Source organism: Nipponia nippon, unplaced genomic scaffold, assembly GCF_047370975.1.
Source record: "Nipponia nippon isolate SJK-2023a ecotype South Korea unplaced genomic scaffold, ASM4737097v1 scaffold_5, whole genome shotgun sequence".
NCBI classification, from domain to species: Eukaryota; Metazoa; Chordata; class Aves; order Pelecaniformes; family Threskiornithidae; genus Nipponia; species Nipponia nippon.
This window is the reverse complement of record NW_028262369.1, coordinates 23,229,155-23,253,056: the sequence shown is the minus strand read 5'-3', so window position 1 is coordinate 23,253,056 and position 23,902 is coordinate 23,229,155. Positions and strand designations below refer to the sequence as shown.

General features: G+C 37.3%; 1 protein-coding gene across 1 annotated transcript; it reads left to right on the top strand.

Moving 5' to 3' along the window:
- The first annotated feature begins 150 nt into the window (after nt 1-150).
- Nucleotides 151-23,797, top strand: ALG6 (ALG6 alpha-1,3-glucosyltransferase). Its single transcript, XM_009461212.2, has 15 exons — nt 151-519; nt 2,926-3,037; nt 6,269-6,353; nt 9,821-9,910; nt 10,895-10,983; nt 13,285-13,367; nt 14,058-14,122; nt 16,426-16,611; nt 17,114-17,249; nt 19,360-19,445; nt 20,026-20,110; nt 21,223-21,293; nt 22,328-22,396; nt 22,545-22,743; nt 23,013-23,797. The coding sequence occupies exons 2-15, from the start codon at nt 2,956-2,958 to the stop codon at nt 23,208-23,210; spliced, it is 1,524 nt and encodes a 507-aa protein (XP_009459487.2). The 5' UTR covers nt 151-519; nt 2,926-2,955; the 3' UTR covers nt 23,211-23,797.
- Nucleotides 23,798-23,902: the final 105 nt, after the last annotated feature.

Below are 23,902 nucleotides of genomic sequence, written 5' to 3'. Positions count from 1 at the left end.
CGAGCTGAGGGGAGGCGCGGTGCCCGCTGGCGGGTGAGGGCGGCCCGGCTGGGGTAGCGGGGAGGCCCCAGCGCAAGTCCGTCTGCAACTGCTCACGCTCGTGTGTCTCTCTGAGGCGGCTGGGAATGGAGGGTGGATGAATGAGGAAATTTGAGAAATAAATACGTTTTCTGACAAGGAGTGAGGAAGCAGCGGGCTTATAGAACGGGTATCGCTTCAACAAATGAAATTCTTAATTTAGCGTTTGCATTTTTGAGGAAGGAAAGGATGCTGCTCAGCTGCATGCTGACATCTCTCTTGAAACAATGAGTTACATTAAGGGTCGTGCATCTGTGACTGAGTTCTGCCAGTTTCCCTTTGGCAAGGAGTGGGTGGTTTGTATCGGTGCTATTTATCTGAATCTTCACAGTAGGCAGTGTGGAAGGATAGTGGTTTTTTGGAGCTGTGATTTTCACCTTATGCTTATAGGTGGCACCTCGCTTGAGAGACCCTCTAGTGTTGCCCATCCAGAGGCAGAAGGTAAAAAGTTTGAGGCTGACCAGCTTTATCATCTCCTAAAAAGTGTTATATGTTTAACATTGTTACCCATGGGATAGCAAAAATTAGAGATCTGTGCTTTGGAATCTAATAAAAGCATGGCTTTTGTTTCAGGAGGCATGAAATAATTACTAAAGAGGAAAAAGAAGTAGGAAAGAATATTTTAAGAACCGCTTTTGAGAGCAGAGAAAGAAGAAACTCTATGTCCCAGAAAATGACAGTTATTCCAAACGTAGGGAATGGTAGAAGGAAATGAGAGGAACAGAGACAGGGGAGTTTGTCTGTAGGTGAGACTGGCATTACGTAGGAATTAAGAAGGTATAATTAATTAATAATTGTTCTAACTGGAGAGAGAAAGGAAGGGCAGATGTGAGTATTTTATAGAAGGGAAAGGCCAGACTTGTGACACTTGATTTTTGGAAGACAGATAGGACTCTGGTCTTACTGGACCAAACTTTAGGAGGCATGAGAGTTCACCTAGGGTAAAATGATGTACGGAGTTGACATCTGTATTTTTTATTTAGATAAATGTGCCTATCTTGTGGTTTAGGCACAGGTGTAGCATTGAAACATGCAAATATCAGTGTTCACATTTCTACCTATAGATGGTGATCTATTGCTGTCATAGATTTATATTGTTAAAGTAACTTTATTTTTTTCCCCCTTGGTGATGGTGTTGGGTTATACCTTTCTGTGAATGGTAAATAAATATGGATTTAGTTTGAGCAGAATAACCTAAATATGTCTTAGATGTTGCTTGTCTGTTACTAAAACGGCAGTTCAGTACTGCTGCTGTGTGGGATTTGGTTTTGTTGCTTTTTTTTGGCAGTGGCAAGTATATTAAATTAACTTAAATCAGATGATGCCTTTTCTGCAAGGAAAGTCTTTGGCAGTTGTACCCAGGCCATCCGCTCTTCTGTCATGTATCTGTTGCTGACTGGAGGGAATGGTGCTACTGCTGCTGATTTGGCAGAAGTACAGCCTTTGGATTTACTGCTGTCTCTCGCTGTTAAGATTGCAGTAGTTTCTTCTTCAGTTTTTTTTTTCCTAACTCGGACTAAAATATTTTTGATTCTCTGGGTCGAAGTTTGCATATTCTGTAGTTAGTGTTTTTTGCATATGGCAACGTCATTACTTTCCTGTTTCTTGATTTCCGAGTTTGATGAATGTGGCCTTTAATTTGACAGATCTAGCAATGTTTCTTATTGTTACTGGATCCTTAGTATAGTCAAGCAAGCTTGGTGGGAGATCAGTCCTCCTGCCTTTTTGAGTAGAAGAATGGAGAAGGTCTCTTGAGCCTGGTAGGTTTCATCTGGAGTATCCTCTAGGGAGAGGTAGCTGATGGATAGTGTGCTTATGCTTGCAAAGGGAGAGGTAGAATTTCAAGCCCCTTTTTGAATATCGAGACTGAAGGAAGATTCAGATCAGGGATTTTTCATCATTAATGCCAGATGTTTGCATTCCTAGGTTGGCAGTAGGCATTTAATTTTTTTAGTATGTACTGGCTCGTGACTGTATTCCTGTGGAATTAGTTAGAACACATAATACAGAGTTTATGATGAGCTCTGTGCTTTTATAATGGCTGCAGGAGAACAGACAATACCTGGTCCAGCATAATACCTGCCAGTGTGTAGTTAACTTTTGAATCGGTTTTGGGTATGTTTAAACCAACAGAGAAGCCTATACCAGATCTGCATGTTGTGTAATTTGGCTGTGGTATTCTTAATTGAGAAAATAAGTGGCATTAACTTAATACTGGGACATTTACTCACTTTTTAGAGTCATATGCTTGCTAAGAATGTTTTTTTTTCTAGCGAGTCATTAATCTAGGAATTTTTATAGACTTCTTTGAAGAGGTTTTTCTTGTTCAGTGTCAAATATTAGTTTGTGAGCGATGTAACACATATGGTTGGCATGAATATTTTGACTACCACTACAATCTTTTCTACTGGTCTGCTGTAGAATCTTTTCTTGTTACTTAGAGGTGAAATATGCTTCATGCTTGCATAACAAATTGTGTGGAGCTTATTAAGGTGATGTTTAAGTATGTACGTGTATGTACAGCGTAGTGTTGATCTGGTATCTGAATTCTCTGAAGTGTTTTGAAATCTCTTGCCCTTCTTGCCGTTGTTTTTATGCATTTTGTCAGATGCCTTTTCAGCTTCTAGCTCAGAAGCGGCAGAAATTGCTTCTGGGCAGCATTTGGCTTCATGGTTAGAAATTCGCCAGTACTTAAACCCCTTCCTGATTGCAGTGTGCTTCCAGATACAAGACAGTAACAGAATGCTTCTGGGTGGGGAGAAAACAGGGATTATCAGTAGTGCCCTTTAATGCCTAAGGAACAAAAATATGGACAGTATTGTAGCAATGTTTATGGTGTTTTTTCAGATACCTTCTGGCTTGTTACAAAGACCAGCTATGGAGAAGTGGAGCTTAATGGCAATTACTGTTTTACTAGCACTTACTGTACGCTGGACTGTATCGCTTGGTTCTTATTCAGGTAATACATGTTCATGGTCTGTAAAACAACCACATGAAGGTGAATTATGGAGCTTGTGATAAATTAAAATAAACTTGCATGTAAAATCATAAATAGGAAGCAATGTGTTATTTCAAGTATTGTTGTATTTTAGTGCCTCTCTATTTCCGTAGGGTTCGTATAATACCTTGTTCTTATTTTTCTGAAGCGTGCAATGGTTAACATCACAGCCGCTTGGAACAAAACACTGGAAAAAAACCCACAACTTTTTTTTTTTTTTTTTTTTTTTTTTGCAGGGGGTTGACAGTCAGTAATGTTTTAGGAGGAGCCGAAGAACAGCTGGTTGTTCACCCCTATGCCTTTGTTGTTTCAATAGCTGCAGAATATTATTGCAGTTCAGTTGTACATTTGTTTAATCTTGTCCTTTAAATTCTATAGCAGATATAGGCTTAATTTATATTTAGATAAAACTGTACTGGTGATAATGAAGACGGTGTAAAGGTGATGTGAGCAATTACACTCTGCCTTGTAGCTATACTTCCTTAAGATTGTTTACAGCATGAACTAGAGCTATATTCTTTTAATAGATGAGTTTTTCTCCTCTCCATCTCATAAAGCTTGCAAAGAACTAGCAAGTTTTTTCCAAACCTCTCGATGCCACACTCTCCTACACTTAGCATAAGCTTGCTCTCTGCAAATAAAAAAAAATAAAATAAAAAAAAAACCCATCGCTTTCAGTCCCCGTCAGCTAAAAGAATCACAAGCTCAGTCAAATTCAACTCTGGTTTTCTGTTAAGGCAATTGGGAGTCTCATCCCTGGGTAGCTGGAACTGTTCAGTAGTATTCTGGTGATTTTAAACTGGTAACTTCGGGGTTTTGTTTACTTGAAGGAATTTGCTTGAAGATAAGTTGCATGCATACCTTCTTACGCAGTTGTTTTATTTTGAGTTTGCTTTCTGAAAATGCCATTGTGAGATCTGTTCTGTAGGTAACTGAAGCTCTCTCCTACCCATTTATATGCAGAAAAACAAACACCCTGTCTTTTGCCACACAGCACTAAATTTCTGTTGCACTGCAAGTATTTACAATTACATTGCTAACTAGATTTTTTTAAGTGGATCTAATTTCAAACCAATCAAGATTCTGAGAGTCTTAAAATAATGCCTGAACTAAAATAACAGTTAACAGAACGATCATAGAACTTCTTTTGGAATAGGAAAAGCTGAGTCTGATCCAGTCCAGCAAGTTATTAAAGCATGTGCTTAACTTTGAGCACTGGCTGGCTGAAAATAAAAAAAAAAAAAGACAAACCTGAATGTTAGAAAGAGCTGTCAAATGCATAAGTACACCAGAATTTTTTTTTTTTTCTCTTTGATTTCCTTCAGATGTAATAAACCTTTAATGACAGGAGCAAGAAAAAAAAATTGGGGACGGTAATGTTTAAACTGATGTGGTCCTGTTTTGCTTTCACTGCTGCTCAATGCAATAAAATTGAGCAAAGGATTAGAAGTACTCATTCTCTGAAGCAGACTCTGGTAGAAATGCTGATTCGGCATACTGAAACCATGCGTGGCATGGATGGCCAGAAGCATGGAGGTTAATTCTGCCCTCTTTTACTGTATAGTGTTGATTTGTTGTATCATTTCCATTCTGTTGCCTGCTGTCTAGTGTGCTTTTAGATCTGCCTCTGGAATTAGGGTCATGATGGTGAGAAAGCAGATAACTAATACCTAGTTTTGAAAGGTTGCTGTTTACGATGACCTTAGATTAGTTGGGCTTGGAGAATTACTGAGGAAAAATTTGGCTTCATAGATCAATGCATAATTTTTTTTAATGGATTGCCAAACTCCTACTAAATGAATAGAAGCTAAATATCCATGTTGAAAGTCAGCTTCAGACCCTTAAAAAGGGTAAAAATAAAACCGAACAAGGCTACTCTAAATGTAAAGTATTCATGACCCTTTTAAAATAAAATACTCCATTTTTATAAATTCTGAGTTCTCTTTGGCTGTATACTTGATGCTTGCTGTAGATGGAAGCTAAATATGCATACTCAAACTAAGTTACTAAGCTTTTAGTAATTGAACCTTTGGATTAAGATCTCTTTTGATCATTCTGAAGCCAATTCATTTCTTCTGAGCTTGTGTGACTCCCACAAACATAGATCATGTGAAAAAAATATAGATGGCTTTCCTATATTTTAAAGAAACTCTTAAATCTCTGTCTGGCTAGCGTCAATATTTTGCTGGAAGTACTATCAGTCCAGTTTCTGTTCTCAATAAGCACAGGTTAATAAAGTAAATAAACTCTGTGATAAAGATGCTTAACATACTGCCGTTATCAGAGTTAGGCTTACGTTGAGGGAATTGTTTATGAGTAGACATCTGAAGTATTTGCATTGATAAAGCTTTTTGCTGTGGAAAAAAGAAAATCTTAGTTTCCTGAGAGACTTATGCATGCATGTGTGAAAAGTGTCCTTTAACATAATTCACTTTGCAGAACTGCTACATAACAATCACTCAGTTGAAAAATGTGTGAGAGAGAATTTCTGTAAACCAAAATGAAGCAGTTATTATTTAGAAAGCTTTGTAGATTGTAAGAAAAAATTCTTCTAAACCTATTCTGTGTACTGAAAGGCCTCATTTAGTAAATGGCTCATCTTAACTCTTTATTAAGAATCATGGGGAAAGGGACAGATGCAGTATTCTTGCTGGTGTTGCAAAGGAGGCAACAGAGGAAAGGGAGAGGAACTGAGGGACTTGCAGCAGGTCCTAGTTCCAAGTAAATTTAAAAACAAAGCTGGTTGTTACTTTTAATAGCAAGGTACCACGATACGGCTGAAACACAAGTGAGAACATTGTCAATTATTATATACTAAGGAAGCGGAGTAGTTCACACAAAATCAGTATAAGATGTTCATTATGTACATTTTCTTATTTCAGAGAAAGTGCCACATTTTTCATCTACACTTGGAAATGATTTTTTTTTGTTAGATGAGGGAGCAGTTCTTCACAGTGAAGTATCTTGATAAATGCTTATCACAGAAATATCCAGAAAGCCAAAAGAACTCATAACTTTTTTTTTGATTCCCTGTTAGATTGCATAGCAGATGAGGTCCCTATTTTGTTCTCAAATATCATAGAGGAATGGAGAATAAAATTAGTAATATATTAATATGCAAATACATATCTGGAGGAAAAGCAATCTGCATAAGCCAAATAAATTCCTAAATACTCTGTCATCTCTTTCTAGGTGCGGGAAAACCGCCTATGTATGGAGACTATGAAGCTCAGAGACACTGGCAAGAAGTTACTTACAATTTGCCCATCAGGCAGTGGTACGTAGTGCTATTGTAGTTCAGGTTACAAAGGGCTAAATGTAATTAAACTTTGGTTCATATCTTACTTTAATACACCTTCAAGTTTAAGATCTCTGTAACATCTACTGTTCTCTGAACTGTTCTAAAACCACTTTTGTAGTAATACCACCCCTTTCTTAGACTGAGGTACCATTTTCTTCACAAAAAAGAATAACAGCTTAAATTTGGAACTTTGACTTGCTAGCTATGAACTTCTATAACAAAATATTCTGACTGGTAGGTCTCTGTTGTGAAGCTCCAGCTTTGTTTTGAACTGGCTGGAAAGATCAAGAAGCAATTTTTTAGCAGGTTTATGTAAGAGATCATAGAGAAGCTTGTTCTCCTGGCTTTGAAAAAAAAATCAGTTCAACTTCCTGAGTTCCAGTTCTCTAATGCACAAAAACTTTCATGATTATCAGCACTGAGAAAACCAAACTGAACTCTGCTCATCTTCCCTAGGCTAAAAGGCGGCAGCATGCCAGTAAATGCAGAGCCTCAAATTCTTGTGCTGGAGGCACTGATCATTTTTTACACCTGCGAGTTCATTGTTCTCACCCACGTTCTTAATAGAGATTTTAAAATGTGGGTGCCTGGAATCTAGATGTAAGGATGGTGAAGTTAACTTGTTCAGATCACTTAAAACAGTAGGAAAATTACTCCAAATATTTATTTTTACATTATTCCTAATATTCCTTAGAGCTTGCATGGAACAGTAAAAATTATTTAGTCCATTTATATGCTACAACACAAATTGGAATGCATTGGAACTCCAGGTCATCTTCCAACAGCGATAGTGACATTGTGTTTGTCTGGTGTAATTTTTTCCTCGGCTATCATTTGGGGAACCAACCGATATGACAGAATAGAACATTAATTCAATTGTATTTCTGTAAATATATGCGGGGCCAATTCTGAAAGTGTGGCACTCTGTGGAACTCTGCAGATGACTCTGTATTGTGACTTCAGATCATCCCATTGTATCTATATTATAATTTCTCTCGCGTGTTTCTGGGATATCCAAACCCCTCATTGTGCCAGAGTTGGGATAATGGAGAGCTGACATACTAATAGAGTTGGCAGCTTTGATCCACTCTGCTACACAGAACTATATGTACTTAAAATTAAGAGTTATTGCAGTCGTTATTTCTAGGCATTCCCAGGGGCCAGATGAAACTGTATTGCAGGCTGGGTTTAGCCTATGGGCTGCCAGTTGGGCATCTCAGTCGTGTTGTATTTGCTCTTCGTTTTATTTTTAACAGAAGTTTTTTGGATTGGGTCTGCTTTGGGAATTGAATCTCTAGTACAGCAAAGTCATATTCAGTCTTGGGCATTTAGAAAAGAACATCTTGGCTGACATGCAAGGGATTACATTCTAGAATACTAAGCTGTCTTTCCCCTCCTGTATTATAGAAATAGGCAGTGTGAAAAGACTTTATACTCCGGTATGTAAAAATAGTGTTCAGATTTGAAGTTGAGATTCTAATAACTTCTAGTGCTGTTACTTGTTTAGTATTTAGAAAAGCTGTCTATGCAGCAAGCATGTATTCTTCTGTAAATTTCTCTAGGTGAATATAGAGAGTAACTCTCTCGTGAGGACATAGTCCTATAAGATCTCTTGATCTTTTCACAGACTTAATTGTCACGTTTACTGTTAAACAGGCATGTATAGGTAATGCAGCTGTGTATTTCATGCTTGTTTTCTTTGATCCAAAACAAAGATTTATTTAAAAAAAATGCTGCGGTAAAGTACAGTATGGTTTGTTTCCTTGTGTGAGATTTCTCTGATCCAGAGGTCAGAATTTAAATGTTTCTTTTTTATATTATTCTTTAGAGCCTTGACATTATTTATTAAAGGCTACTTTAAGAATATGCTTTCTTATTATACTGCTAATTAAAACTGAATGCTTTTTTGCTAAATATTACTGAGTACAGGGATTGCTTTTTCTGTTGAAACTATAAGTTTATGGAAGGTAAAACAAAAAAAAAAACTAAACAAAACTGTGATGTTTATTACTAAGTTGCAGACTATTACAATCTGCATGAAGAATCTGAACTGCCTTGGCATGAGCAATCTTGAATCGTAGGATAAGAAGCAGAGATGCAACTCAAAAAAATATGATTTATCATCAGTTCCTAAGATACTTCAGGCAGCTCATAAGGAATTCAAGAAATATAATTTACTATAATAAATGTCAAAAATTGGCTGCATTTGAAGAGAGAAACTGGAAAAGCCAAGAGCTTGCCCCTGGCAGTTAGAGTAGACTAGTCAATCTGTTTCACTGTAAGATGTGAAGGGTCTGATGCCTTATTTTTGTAACTTCTGTTTTCCTTGGATATAAGGAAATATATATTCTGTTTCTCATTTGGAAGAGGTGACTTAATTTTAACTGCTGCCACCATTCCACAGAAATACTGACACGAGATAATTACAAATGGGAAAATCCTTTTCTGTTCTCTCATGTGGTCTGCCTGAGTTTTGAGGTAGAACTAGGTAAAGTGGTTGTGGCTGACGTATCTGATTGAGGTTCATGACCTTCTGTTGGTTATTCAGGAGGTGCTACTCTGATAACTTGGTGTTGCCTTCTAAGGAACTTTTTAGCCCCCTGACTCCTACATTTGTGCTGACAGAAGTGCCTAGGTGCACCTGCTGTGGCATAGTTTTCTTCCAGACCTATGCTACTTTTTGTTTGTCTGTGTTGTAATATCTTTATGTCACCCTTTTCCACTTCAGTTGCTTTCCAGCAGTATAACTTCAACTGATGATTTTTCAGAATTTTCATGTTAAGGTCTGTTGAGTAGAAGCAGTTCACAACTTTGCTACATTACAGTCTAAAAGAGTAGCAGATAAAATTTAACTATTCAGAAGTCATTGTCACATATTAAATGTGCTATCCAAGTCCAGAAAAAAAGGAATCTAGGATTAATAGAAGGAAAAAATCACTGGTGAATTCCATTTCTTTCAAAATTTCCTTTTAACTGCATTGGTTTTATTTCATTTTTGGCAAATTGAGTGCTGTTTTCTAGAATAATTGACATGCATGAAAAATGTAGTTTTGGTTTGTAGATGGAGGTGAGGATCTGCAAAGCCTACCACATAAACAAGTTTAGAGCTACAGTAGATGTGTACAACTATTTTTGTGCAGGCTTTGTCTTAGTTTCTGGATTTTTGTCAAACTCTATTCACATCAAGGATTTTCCCTCTTCAGGTAAGTAAGCTTTAGCAGCTTTTTTTTAATCTGTTTTGCAAACACGAGTGTAGTCTGAATCACTTTTGTTCTGTTGCTTGAGATTTTTTTTGTGTGAAGTAAAGCGGATATAGAAGTTGCTAACTTCTATATTGGATTTTGAATACATTAATAAAAATATTTGGTTTAATATTCAGCCTTTTCCTTGGGCTGAAACAAAGCTGGAAAAGTAGATCCTTCTTTAATTTTTTTTTTTTTTAGGTACTTCAATACAAGTGATAACAACTTACTGTACTGGGGCCTTGATTATCCACCTCTTACTGCCTATCACAGTTTTGTATGTGCTTACATGTAAGTTCATTATTTTAAATACTTTTTTGTGGAGAATACAAAACATCAAATTCACCTTTTTTTTTTTCCTTTTCTTCTCCCTTCTTTTTCTTTTTTTCTTTCTTTCTTTCTTTCTTTCTTTCTTTCTTTCTTTCTTTCTTTCTCTCCTGAGGAGAAAAACTGGTAGCTAAAACTACCAATCTGGGGAGCTGATGAAATGGAAGGTATAGTTTGCTACTTTAAAGCTGGGGAAGTAGATTTTAAATGTATCCCTATTGCTTAAAACTAATACTGCTATTTTTCTGTCTTGTTATTATTGCAAGGGGGACTGAAGGGTTACGTTCTGCTTTTTGCCAGGTCTGTAAATTTTAGCAGATTTAGATGCGACTTAGATATTTAGCTTTCCATACAAGCCGCTGTTGGATCAGTGATGCACAGAGAAAATTGCTGTAGGAATTGGGTGCATCGCATGGGAAAGCTCTCGTGTATTGAGAGCCCAAGTGACATTTGATGACTGGATATCATGTAAATAGAATTCTGTTATTGGAATACTTTTTCCACAAGGGCTTTACTGCCATTGGAATGAGACTTATGGAATAAGAATGTAGGTTAAAGTGCACAGGCACAGTTATGTGGGGCATCTATGTGAACTGTAAATGGTTTATATTTAATACTTAAGTATGAAAAGTATTTACAATTGTTTTTTTAAAAGTCAGTGGAACTAGACTGAAGGTGGTTAGCTTGTCCTAATAAATACTGTATTCCATTTTTACTGTTTTCAAAGATTTTTTTTTAATTGTGAAATAGTAGCTAAAGTCTGTAGTGTAAACTGATCTAGTGGTGAGAAAAATCTTTCATTGATCACTATTGCTCTTTGAAATATTTCTTCTCATTCATCTTAATTCTTGGAATATGCTCCTGTGCGTGTCATCTTTATTGCTGAAAGGAGTGTAAAGGGAAATGAGAACTGTCTACATTTTGATGTGTCTGTACTTTGTTTTACAGTGCAAAGTTAATAAATCCTGATTGGATTGCTCTGCATACATCTCGGGGGTATGAGAGTCAGCCACATAAGTTATTTATGCGTGCAACAGGTAGGAAAATTACATTTCTTTAGGATGATCATACATATTTGTCTTGCTTACTAATTTAGCATGTTTAATATCATGCAGCTTCTCTGTCTTCACCAGTTTATTCTCAGCTCTTTGACTTGGGTGGCTTTGCAGGTCCGTTTATGAACCAAACTCCTGTGTTCTTTTCTTGTCTGCCATCATTTGTGAAGCTGATCAATATAAAATATACAAACAAGTTTTCAACCCAATTGATTCAGTAAAAACTCTAAAACAAAGCTATTTTCTTTTAGCATAGACACCTTTTTCAATTTTGAAAATAGTATTGTTGTTTTCCCTTCCATTCTGACAAAGACACTTTTCATTTTCAGCTTAGCTTCGTTTTTATTGTAAAATTATTTTGCATGTAGACTGGCATTCACTGACTTAATAGCCTCTTGAAGTCTCAGAGATCTTTATTATGAGCTGTATACTTTATCTGAAAGGGAGAGGTATTTGATATTTTTAAAGATGATGTCACTTTTCTTTCAAATGGTCACCACTTCCTAGAGATAAACTTCTGTTAACAAAAAAGTAAAAACGTATTTTACCACTTTTATATTAAATTTCATTTTCCTGCAGTCACTCTTCTGACCATTTGATTATTTTGAACTACCTCTACAAAGAAAAGGATAAAACAGGTGCAGAAAGAAATTTGTAGATAACTTAATTCAGTAGCTGTATCAGTAGGACAGCAAACAATGTGGCCAGTGAGCTCTTGTTCTCTAAGCAACGGCAGATGCCATATTATCTTGTTACTATTTTCTTTCATTTTAAATCTGTTTTTTTGCTTTGCGTAACACTAGAGTTCCACAAAATGCTTTCTGATTGCAACAGCAGAATTTGTTGTTCATCAATAGCTTGTCTGTACTTCACAAACCTCTCAGTCTGGTCTCTAGTAATTGATTGAATTGAAAAAAAAAAAAATCACTAGAACTTAATTACCCTTGAAATGGTCTTTATTAATTTTGAAATCAACTCACTTGACAAACCACTGATGGATCTAGGAGAACTGATAAACACTTTTAACAATAGCCATTAGAAGAATGCATTAAAATAATTCAGAATGGTCAATGTCAGCTGTTGGTATTACACCTTTATTTTAGGCGTCAGTGTATTTGTTTTGCTAACGTTTTGGGTGTCTTTGTTTAATTGTGGCTTAATCCTGCAAAACAATTCATCACTGAATAACTGATATCTTTAAACCTTTTCTTCCAAAGCCTGTGACTAAAAAGAGGCAAAGCATACTTTCCCTCTTGGAATAATTGCACGTTTCCTGAAACTGGTTTATTGAAATAACCTGAGATTTTTCTCAGGCTCTTAAGACAACACACAAGAAGAATTCATCTGGTGGTTTAAGCATGAGCAGGAGTTGACACAATTCTAGGCAGGTGAACCTGCTGGTTCTGTTTTCTTGTCGATCCTCTTACATATATTTGCTGTAGGCAGATGATCAAAGCCAGAAAAATAGTTTTAGTCTATTTATCAACATTACTAGTAATTCACACAGATACACTGGAGATTGCTATAATCTAGAGCTTCTTAATTGTGTCTCCAGACTATCTGTTCCATCAAACAACTTGACTGGATCTAGTCATAGTTGATTTCTTTTGAGAATTAAGAATGCCTTCTCTCGTTTTGGCATGTGAGGAACTAGAGTGTGCTCCCTTATTGACTGAGGCTGTGCCAGAAGCCAAAACAGCTGAACACATGGAAGCAGCAGCTTTTGGACATCAGAAATGATAGCGTTAGAAACATTAGCAAGATCAAATTCTGTAGACCTATTTCTTTTTGTCCTTTGAAGTGGAACTACCCAGTTCATTCTAATGAAGAACTTTCTGATATTTAAATGTTTATTTGCCTATATTTTCTCCTTGTCTTTCCCAAAACAATTGGAAAAAATTAGCTTTGGTGTAACTGCCAAACCTGAGCTATCTTTAAAACAATGAAACATACTGTAATGCAATGTAAGACAATAGAAAAACATATTCAGCTGAAACTATAATCACATGACTTCTGATCTTCTGTTGAATTGAATGACTAAAGTGAAATTTTCAGTGAGGATACAGATGCAAACCCCACATTCAAAAGGTAGGCAACTAGTCTCACTCCAACACTGTGTAGTTGTTATCATCTGAGTTTTTTTTACCCCAAATACAACCAAGATGTGGAGCATTAAGAAGCAGAGTCAAAGATTCACAATTCAGATGAAAATACACAACTTGAATAGCATTAAGATGAGCTGTGTGGGAGGATTCTAATGTAAAGTTAATCTTTATTTTTCAGTGTTTGTTGCTGATTTGCTGGTTTATATTCCTGCAGTTATTTTATATTGTTTTTCCTTGAAAGAAACATCTGCTAAAAAGAAGGCAAGTATCTGGTGTGTGTAAATTAAAAAACAAAGAAAACATATTGTTAAAACAGGGTAGAAATGAGAGTTAATTAAAACATAGAACATGGTGATGGCTTCAATTGATGAAAAACTGATGACAATCAGTATATCTCGTATTGAAGGCTTTTCAGTTAAAAAGAAAAAAAAGACGACATTAACTTATCTTACGGCAATTATTTTAGTGCTTTCAATAACAATAATAAGATGCTCTGAAGTTTAGTAGTTATGAACTCCTGAATTATATTTCTTTCTGAATTTATTACTTGGGTAGTAAAAAGAAGATTCGTGCTGTGACATGGGGGAATCTAGGATCTGCTTTGTCTTGCACACTCTTGATGGTAGAACCAATACATTTTGGAATAATAAGTCTTCTGATCTTTGGAGTGGTTCCAATGTTTAAGATGGGCGTGGGTGATCTTTGAGCTGGTTGGCAAAGAGCAGGCTGGTCTCCGTTCAATATTTTCTTATTTATGGAAAATCTTTATCCTTTTTTATTCCTCAAAATATTACTTACAGAAGATTGCTTGTAGAGAAGAAGATTCCTATATATAAGATGCACCATGGAGGGGCAAATTTTTGTACTGGAGAAGTAGTATAAGTTCCTCTGTCTAATGTCTAACTTAGAAGTAATTATTTCCCCCTCTCTTATTTTGATCCTTCTTTCCAGGTTTCCAGTGCTCTCTGTATACTGCTCTATCCAGGCCTCATTCTTATTGACCATGGACACTTCCAGTATCCTTGTTCTGCAGTGAAATGAATTTCCGTTCACGAAGTAACACTGTTGTTTAGTACTTGTCTTTAGCTGGGAAGAGGGTTACCTTTGTATATGAAAGGGCTTTTGCCCCTCAGTAAAGAAAACTGTAAGTCTGAAATAGATTGGAGATAAATAGTTGGTATTGGGACAAATCAATCTAAACATGAATGGCATTCTTCCCGTGCCTCAAGCTCGTATTTCTGTCAGTCACTTTATTGCAGAAAACGTCAATGGTACTATGACAGTGAAAAGAATGATGGCTTGTGCTCCTGCGATTTGTGTTTGGAAAGAGAATCACCTTAGATCTTCTTCCAGATGGCAGAGGAGTGTGTCAAGTGTAGTTGTGTAAAATGTTCAGTGCTATAAAATGTGCCATTCTGTCTTGCCTTTACAATTACTTGAGACTGGATTCACTTCACTTAATGCCTAACCATTTAAAAACTAGGCATCTAATACGCGTTAGGCTGGCAGAGCTAACTAGTCAATATTGGTGACAGACACCTTCACAGGTGGGTCTTTTTTAATAAGATTTCTGGTTTTATACTTGTTTTGCACATCAACAAGCAAATGCTGTTAGTTAACTACTCCAGGCTGTGCTGCTTAGTGCCGTCGAGCCAGAGGGACACAATCCTGGAGTTGTAATAAATGTAGATATTTAAATATTCCAAGGAGAAAGTGAATCTTGGCATCTACTACTAAATGAAGTTTTGACAATCAAATAGTTTACTAATTTGTGGTTTTCTTCCAAGAGAGTGCATGGTGAACTTGGAGGATGATATATCTTAGAAAGCAGATTTTGAAGGAAAAAAAAAAATCATAATGCTATTGGAAATTTGAGTTATAGTTCAGGAATTCTGAAATTCTGTTTTTGGTCTGACTCTTCAAAGGTGTAGATCATCTGGAGACATCACTTACAAGAATGGGGATGGGAATGAATGCAGCTCATCTTAAGTGAGAGAAGCTGGTGGTCAGAAGGCGGCACAGGGTTACAATTTTGTAGTATGCAAACAATGTACAAAGAGGAAGGCAATAATCTGTCCTGTGTGTCTTATCTTGGATGGGGAAAGAAGTAACAGCCCTAAGTTACCACAGGGAATATTTGGGTTTTTTAAATACATGGAAGAATCTTTTGAACCATAGTTACAGTGAAATGCTGGGATAGATTGTCTGTGGATGTTGTGGAATCTGCAGCATCTAGATCTTTTGAAGAGGTTCAGCAAACCTCATGTCAGGAATGACACAGGTGCAGCAGACACTGTGTTGAAGCAGACAGATGTTCTGCGTAGTCTCCTGCAGTCTCTTCCAGCCCTGTGACTCTTACGTGAATAACTTCACTATTGAAGTGAAGTCAATAGATTTATTTAACCTTAACTGCGGCTGCAGGTCTCTACAAGATCACAGCCTTTTGGTATAACAGTTTGTTGATGAGATTCCAAATACACGTGGTGATTTTAAGTGGGAAATTTGAATGGGCAGAAAACAATGTAGACAATCTGAATATGTTATCACGGCTATTTATATTGATAAAGAGAAAACAAAATATTGTGAAGTGTCTGACAATACAAGTATCTCTTACTTGGTTTCTCTCATTGTGTAAAAATAACAGTAAAAGACAAAGCTAATCTTTTGTTGCAATTTAATGGTAAGTGTGGCTTAGTCTCTTCAAACTCTGCTGAGCTTGGGAACCTGTTCTCAAAGTCATAAGGAAGTAATGTTGCTTTTAGTAACTATTATTCATTGTTTGTACAGTATTAGCAGCTAAGGGAGCTGGTTATGGATGAGGGTGCATTGCGAGTATAATATAATCACAAAAACCTCAGGAGTCCTTGAACTAAATAATACATAATTTAAATACGTGTTTGAATATTCTGCACATATCTTTTGGGAGCTGGGAGGAGAGACTCTTGCAAGCTTTAGCCTTAATCGTGTAAATACCAAGAAAAAAATACTTACCCTGATGCGTCTGACCAAGTAGTGTCACTGTCACCAAAAGCTTTGGTGACTGAGTGTAAGCTACATGTATAATTAACACAAACACACTATTTGTCCTCATTTTTGCCAGTGCAAGCTTTGAATCAAGCCTTGGAAATATAAAAATTACGCTTTAAGTAGAAGTAAAATTATTTCTGTCCGTAAACAACATAGTCACAACTGGCAATGTGTTTTTAAAATGAATGTGGAAAAACTTATTTTGTGTGCTATTTTACGCTTGTCCCTCAGGGCATTCATTACTGACTCCTAGTACTAAGATGTGTATCTTGTCCTTGACATAAAAAACCATATACAACTCAGTAAGCCTTGGCTTTGCCTTGTGGGGTGTACTTTATTTGTCTTATGATTGGGACCTTTTGGGGTCAGTAGCATTTTGCTTGGCCTTAAATTATAAGCAAATGGAACTCTACCATTCTCTGCCCTTTTTTTGCTATTTACTTGGAAAGTGCTTCAAGAAGGGACTGAAAGGAAAGGGGTAAGTGACTTTAGACGATTTTACCTTTCTCAAGAATATGTCCAGGCAGCCTGGCATCGAGAATGTGATTCTCCTTATTTGCATGTGGTCATTTCTGAATTAATTTCTAGTGGAAGGTACTTGCCTTGTTGTAATGTATTCCTCTCATGCGAAATAAACGTTTCTTGTTGAGATCTACGTTAAGTATTTCCACTGAACAAATAGCAAAATCTGTTAAGGTGTCCTTTCTTAGCACTCTTCATTCTGTAAGCTAAATTTAAATCTGGGCTGCAGTGGGCAACCTGGTTAGATTGACAGCAGTAGCTCTGTGGTTCTCATGGAGTTCTCACTAATCTGGGGATGATGAACTTTCTGTGGTACTGGTAGCTCTTTACGTTTAGATTTGTTACCTTCAGTTCTGTATCTCTTTTAGAAAAAGGTTTATGCTATAAAATAAGAACTGACTTTTGTTACCAGTAGCTGGATTTATCTTTTCTGATGTAAGCTTTTCTCTTGATTGCAGATTAGTATTGTTAACTAAAATAGCAGGGACAGTGGTGGTTTCCTTTGCTGTCTGCTGGCTGCCGTTCTGTACCGACATGGAACAAATCATGCAAGTACTCAGAAGACTCTTTCCCATTGACCGAGGCTTGTTTGAGGCATGCATGTTTTCTTCTCCCCCGCCCCACTGTAAATGTTCTGTATTCTTAGATCCCTTGAGAAACCTTCATCGTGACCTTTAGGGATTTCATGTGGGAGACACACCACAGAACTAGTAATTTGAGATGGCTTCTTCAGCAGTCATTTCTTGCCAGTTATTTAATCCAGTATTTAACCCCAGCTCAGCTGGCATCTTCCAGGATATTATATGAGTAGACAACACTTATCCCATCATCAAACCCATACTTCAATCCATACATTTTTCCATTGAAATGGATTCCATAGTAATTGACAGTGTCAGAAGATGTAACCTTAAAAGCTAACAGCTTCAGTCTCTGTCTTTGGTTCTGCTCAGCTATTTTCAACAGGATTCATTGTTTTAAAAAAAAAATTAAAAAAATAGTGTTTTGGGTGCAGCCTAGAACTTCCTTTTTGACCCACCTTGTATTTTCAGTGCAAGTTTTCACAATATTTTGCAAAAGTTTTAGGCCAGTTCTGCTTTTATTTTTTCCTCAGGCTATCAATATTTGCATGCTGCAAGGTGCTGAGTACTGCAGCCTTAATCCAGTAAAGCAATTACTCATTTACCTAATGCTAATGCCACAGGAGTCTCAGTGATTAAAGAAAGGGTACTCATTTCCCAAGTAACAGTGAGTTGTTGTTTTTGTTTTGCTTAATTAGGGCAGGAGTCTTTAATATTATACTTTTAGAAGCAGATTCTCAACTTCAAGTTTAACCAATAAAACAAAGCTTTGAATTTTCAGTTTTGGTGTCACAGGCATTTAAGCAAATGCTTACATAGTTTGATTCATCTTAATTTTTTTTTTAATCTTCTTTAGATATAAATAATATCACGACTGGCACTTTTCTTCAAAAGTTAATGCTGATGTACCAAAGGCCGCATTTTATTTAGGCAGCGGTACAGAAGAGTTCTCAGTGTATCCTCTGCTAGTTTATTTAAAAAAAACCCCAAAAACCAAACACCCCCCCAGCAGAAGACACCACCCCCCCCCCAAACCCACCAAAACAAACAAACAAACAAAAAACCCAAACAAACCCTATTCCTTGGGAATTATCTGGAATTTAGAAATAAATAGTTTTGACCACCACACTTTTTATTCAGTACAAAGTTTAAAAATAAAATCTGTAAAAGACAATAACCAGTGAGTCTGAAAGAGCTTAAGGATTTTAGTCTAATATTAGCCCAAATATTTTCTGAGTTGATCAGGGGAGTGACTTGCTGGATGCTAATCTAGATAAAATGAGAAATTGTCCACGTAAGCAATGCGCAGTAAATTTATACTGGGGTGCATGTAACAGGTTCTTTGAATTGGTTCCCATTTACAGAAGCAGTAACAAATGCTGATGGTTGTAAAATCGTATTGGCTATTAAGTAGGCGTCCTGTGTGTTTGCGGGTGCTGCCAAACCCTCTGTTCACTTGTAATCCTCAGCAGATTTGAAGTGCATATTCTGTATTGCTAGTGAGCATATGAGGAAGATGGCTCAGTTGTTGGTGCTAGTAGCTTTCTTGCTGTTATGTCTACACAGCTGTGATTCAAGCAGCTGTTTAGGGATGAGTTTCATGAGCATGATAGCTGTAGTTACAAATTTAATTTTGAAAGTGATCCTAGCACAACTGCTAATGTCTTTAGACTTCTTGATTTATTAGAGGTTAACTCTGTCATTGCTAGCAAGCAGTAAGCACAGCTAAATACATTCAGGTATGTAATGAAATGTGACAGTATACAGAACGTCTTCACATTTGAAGAAAGATTCATATATGCCAGTGTTTAATCAGGGACAGATAGCTTCAGAGCCTTATTTTCACAAAATGTGTGATCTCATGAGTTAAGAAGTAGTCTCTTGTGCTGAAGAACGATTTCTCAGTTATTTTAGAACATCTTTTAGTTGAGTCTCTTGAGACTTTACATTTTTGAAGATCAGAATAATTTAAAGTACATCTAAGAATATGCTGTATATTTGCAAGTGTCTTTTTGCAGTATCATGATAAACACCCAACAATCCCCCACCTCCCAAGCCCCATTATTGTCACAAACATAAGTTTAAATGAATGTAATTATCACTAATTACCTTTTTTTCCATTCCAGGATAAAGTAGCCAATATTTGGTGCAGTTTAAGTGTCCTTATAAAGATAAAGAATATAATATCACCTCAAACTCAACTAAAACTCAGGTAAGACATAACTGAAGTGCTTTAGGTAGTTTTTTATTTGCATTATTTTTTGCAAAATGAGTAATTTTTGTCAAAGAATTATGAGAAGTGGCGTTTAAAATATTGAAAAACCGTTTTCTTTCCTGTACTGTACTTTTCTCCCAAGCAATAAGAGTTTCTCCAAGTGTTAGGAATATTTATGACTGAAAAATTTCCTGCTTGTTTATGTAGTGGTTTAAGCTACTTGGTTGGTTAAAACTGAGTTAAAATTTGCATGCTTTCCTCTTCAAAGAATTACCTCTTTTAGTGCTTTTAGAAGTCAGAGTTCACAGGTCTGGTTTTTCACTAAGTGGAGAATTCAAGTCTAGGTCTACAGAGTCTGAAGTATTAATGGAAATGCTTTATTCGTTTTTCAGAAGCGCTTATGTCAGTGAAGACCATTCAGTGCTCTTCTCTTGTGATTGAGTCTCCTGGAGTGATTTTGTACTTCTGAAAATTACAGCTGAATTCCTAACTTACATAGTTTTCACAAGTGATTATATGATATCATGGGTGTAGTTATTCAGGTATTAAAACTGTTTTTTCTTACAAAATTCTTTAGTTTTGCTGTAACATTCCTGAGCCTGCTTCCTACTTGTATAAAACTAACCGTCCAGCCTTCTCTCCGAGGATTTAAATTTGCTTTGGTAAGTGTATATTTTTAATCGCTCCTTATTTTGTATCCAGCACTGGTGTGTGACCAACAGTTCTACTTACAGTTGCTGCAATGTGCAGAAGTGCATGTACCATTAAATGCTGTTCTGTTTCTGCTGAAGAGGTTGGTTAACAAGTGTTTTGCTATCACGTGTCCAGGGGAGTCTGACCTGTCTTTTCTCCTTAGCCTCAATTTTCTTTATTTAATGCTGTATTTTTATTTTCTTCCTCTGAAGAGTCTTTAGAAGGTTCTGTACACATTAAAGCCTCATATAGAGTTGGAATTTCTCCTCTTTTTGTTTAGCTTCCAAAGTGCTAGTTTTCCTTACTGCATTGGCTGCAAAATTCAATAAAAAAGTCCCAAGATGGACATTGTAACCTCATTAGCAGTTTGAAAAGAAAATGATACTATTTTCCCAAATATTTGCCTTTCCTTAGTCGTCATATATCATTGAATTTAAGCACATTAACATGACTTACATGCAAAAATCAGTTTTCCTTGAAATCAAAATTATATGGAGCTGGTCCTAAGGTTTCAAGAGTTACAAGATAATTTCTATTTTTAATTTTATGTGAGTACTGTTTGAGAGTTTATTGCAAAATTGCCTAAAACTAACATTTATCCTTTCTAAGAATTGGTGTATATCTTACAGTGTGTTTTTATTTGGTGGGAAAAAAAAGACAGTTTGTTTATTTTGATGTATTGGTTGTTCATGGTAATGAGCAAAATTTTATGTCAAAAAGGTGGGTAGTTCTCACTGTGACTGAACTTTGCCACTGCTTATGTGTGTGAATATTGTGTTTACTTGGTGGGTATACTCCTATCAGTAGAGGTAAGCAAGAGCGAGAGCTCTTTACATGAAGTGCTTTCTGAATAATTCTGGGTAAACTTTCAAACAATATATTTTTTAGTGTATATATAGGTGGTTACAGAAGCAGCTCTGTGTACTTGTAAATTGCACTGGAGTAAATGTAGCAGTTAATTAGAAAAATCAGATCATTTAGCTCATACACTCCATGTAAATTCTATGCCAGCAGAGAAACTAAAACAGGGTTTTGCATTGCAGTCACATATACTAATACATGTCTGCTTTCCTTTTCTAAGGTTAGTTGTGCATTGTCATTTTTCCTGTTCTCCTTTCAAGTACATGAAAAATCTATTCTTCTAGTGTCAGTGTAAGTAAATTATTTTTCTGTGGATATATTTTGATCTTCCTTTCCTCATCTTGTTATTGCATGCTGCTTTCTTACTTACAAATATATCTGATTTTAAAAACTCTACACATTTGCTTTTCTGAGTAACTTGTAAATGGTTTTCTGAGTAACTTGTAAATGGAAGTATATAAATGCAGCCGTGCTGGTCTCTCCTGCTTCATTCATCTCCGGGCCAGTTTTCTGACTGTGTTTCCTGGAGTACGATGTGGCACAGGGCACAGCTGCCTGTCCAGGGATAGCCTGGCTGTGGGCTTGGTTAAGGTGATGCTGCCGTAGACAGCAGTGTCTTGCACGTAGCTGCCCAGCAAGGCTGGAGCCCAGGGGTAAGTTGAACTGGGTGACAGACACCTCGCTAACAGCATCGGCAGAGGGGCCTTCTCTCCCTTTGTCGTTAAGGTATGTTTTTTCCCATCCCCTGACCCAAAGTTGGTGAGGGCAGCAGGGGCAGTCAGCAGCTTTGCTCTTCTGCATGGATGTCCTACGTGTACTCAAATGTAACGTCTGATAAAGGAAGATTTGGAGAGGCAGCCCTCTTAACACTTCTCGTTCATGCCTGACAGGGAGGCTAAACTGGTGGTTAGAGAACTCCTGTTACCTCTACAGGCAGTTGTCTAGAAGTTGCAGTACAGCTGCTCCTCAGAGCCAACAAGAAGCCTTGCACAGAGCGGGCGCTAACCTGGCTGGCTGTGCGTGCCAATGGTACGCACTGTAGGCGTTCCGCTGAGCAGCTCTCCTGCTGCAGAACCCCGTGCAGGGCAGAGTATTTGCACGTTGGGGTTCAGTGGGGTGTAGGGGGGAGCGGGGTGCCCCAGCAGAGGATGCAGCACTATGGGCGCTGCCTGTTCCTGGACTTTCTGAGCCCGTGGCAGTGGGGAGTGGGCAGAGCTCTGCCCTGCCTCCCAGAGGAGTGGGAGTGCAGCACCCACGTGAAAGGTTGAGGGGACAAAGTGCCGTCACTTCAGTGTTTGCATGTCTCTTTCCTGTTTTCATTCTAGACCAGTCTGCTTAATCATAAATGAAATCCCTTTTATGGCTACGTGGTTTTTACTTGTGTCAACTTTCAGGTGAGTTGGACACTATTAACGTTATTTTAAAACTGCGTTCTTCGCCAATTGTAGTAAATAAATGTATTCTTTTTCCTCTTCTTTTTACATTCTTTGAAATATAACTCGGAATGCACACTCATTTCTGTGGGTAATTCTGTTTTAACAGTATGTTGCCTCTTCTACTGAAGGATGGCCTGCTGCTGGCCTACGCGGTGACCATGCTGGCATTCCTGTCAGTCTGCGTGGCTTCCTTTTCCATATTTGAGAAGACTTCAGCAGAGGACCTGCAGCTGAAGCCATTCTCCCTTTCCCTGAAGGGATATGTTTCTTGGTTTAAGTCATTTCCCAAGATTGTCAGGAGTCTGGTAAGCAATTTTAATTCCTATAACTCTTACTTGAGCTCTTCATGGTACTGAAGTACTTGCATAAACCAGTTTTATGTCCATAACAGTGTATAAAGCCCCAAACAGGGAAAGCCACACTATTTCAGTGTAGAGGCGTGCTATAATTTTTTTCTGCAATGTCATCTATGTATAGATTGAAGAATACAGGGCACCCAAGTAATGACAGTAACAGCTTACTCGTTTGAGGTGCTAAATCACCATTAGCTAATATATCATTCCTTATCTTACAGTTTCTTCTTTCCGTAACCCTGATGGGCGTCCTGTCTGTAATGAGCGCTGCCGTGCATCCTCCACAGAGGTTACCGGATTTATTCCCTGTATCTGTGTCCGTTATTTCTTGCTTACACTTTTTATTATTTTTGGTGTATTTTAATGTTGTTTTACTCTGGGACTCAAAGAATAGTAGAAGTCAGAAGAAAATCAGTTAATCAACCCATGAAGATCAAGGACTAAACTGTGAAAGGACAGAGTATTTTCAGTGAACGGTGTCTGGCGTTGCAGGTAAACCTGTTTGTGATGTAATACAATTCCTGTAACCTAATGAAAAGCAGGAAACACATTATGCATATTTAAACACAAAATAATCAAAGACTGTTTTAAAGGAGAAGTATTTTGAAGAGCACTTGGAAATGTGATTTGGTGTGTTTTCTTCAGACGTGTAATACTTTTGTTACCATTTGTAAACTTAAAATACCTAATAAAGGACCAAATTTTGAATTAATGCTAAAATACCCCGGCTGTATTAGCAAAACAGCAAACTGTTTTGTTAGCATTAAGTTTACACATTTCCTAGCACAAAAAGCCTGAGTGAGTGAAGTACTGCAGGTTAAGTAGAAACTCTTGACTGGTGGCTCTCGAGTTGTCTTGCTGAATGGTTTTATGATATAAACTGTCTTGTGTAGGCAAGCCACTGTCCTCCATCGCTGTTTCATATAGCACGCTGCCGTTCATCCAGGCTGTTGCGCAAGGCTGTGTGTCAGCGTGAGGCGCGCTCCGGATGCTGTGATCTAAGCAGAGCGCTTGGTTCTTCAGCTAAGACTGTAGGGAAGAAAACTCAACCTTCCGGCAGCATCGCTGGCTGGAGACCTCTGTGCTCAGCCACAAGACGGACCCAAGTTCT

What these genes read in the sequence shown, in the direction of transcription:
- ALG6 (XM_009461212.2), top strand. Translation starts at nt 2,956, where the DNA reads ATGGAGAAGTGGAGCTTAATGGCAATTACTGTTTTACTAGCACTTACT. An exon ending in AGTTTTGTATGTGCTTACAT is followed by an intron (nt 9,911 to 10,894) that starts GTAAGTTCATTA and finishes TTTGTTTTACAG; the next exon opens with TGCAAAGTTAATAAATCCTG. An exon ending in CAAACTCAACTAAAACTCAG is followed by an intron (nt 19,446 to 20,025) that starts GTAAGACATAAC and finishes AAAATTCTTTAG; the next exon opens with TTTTGCTGTAACATTCCTGA.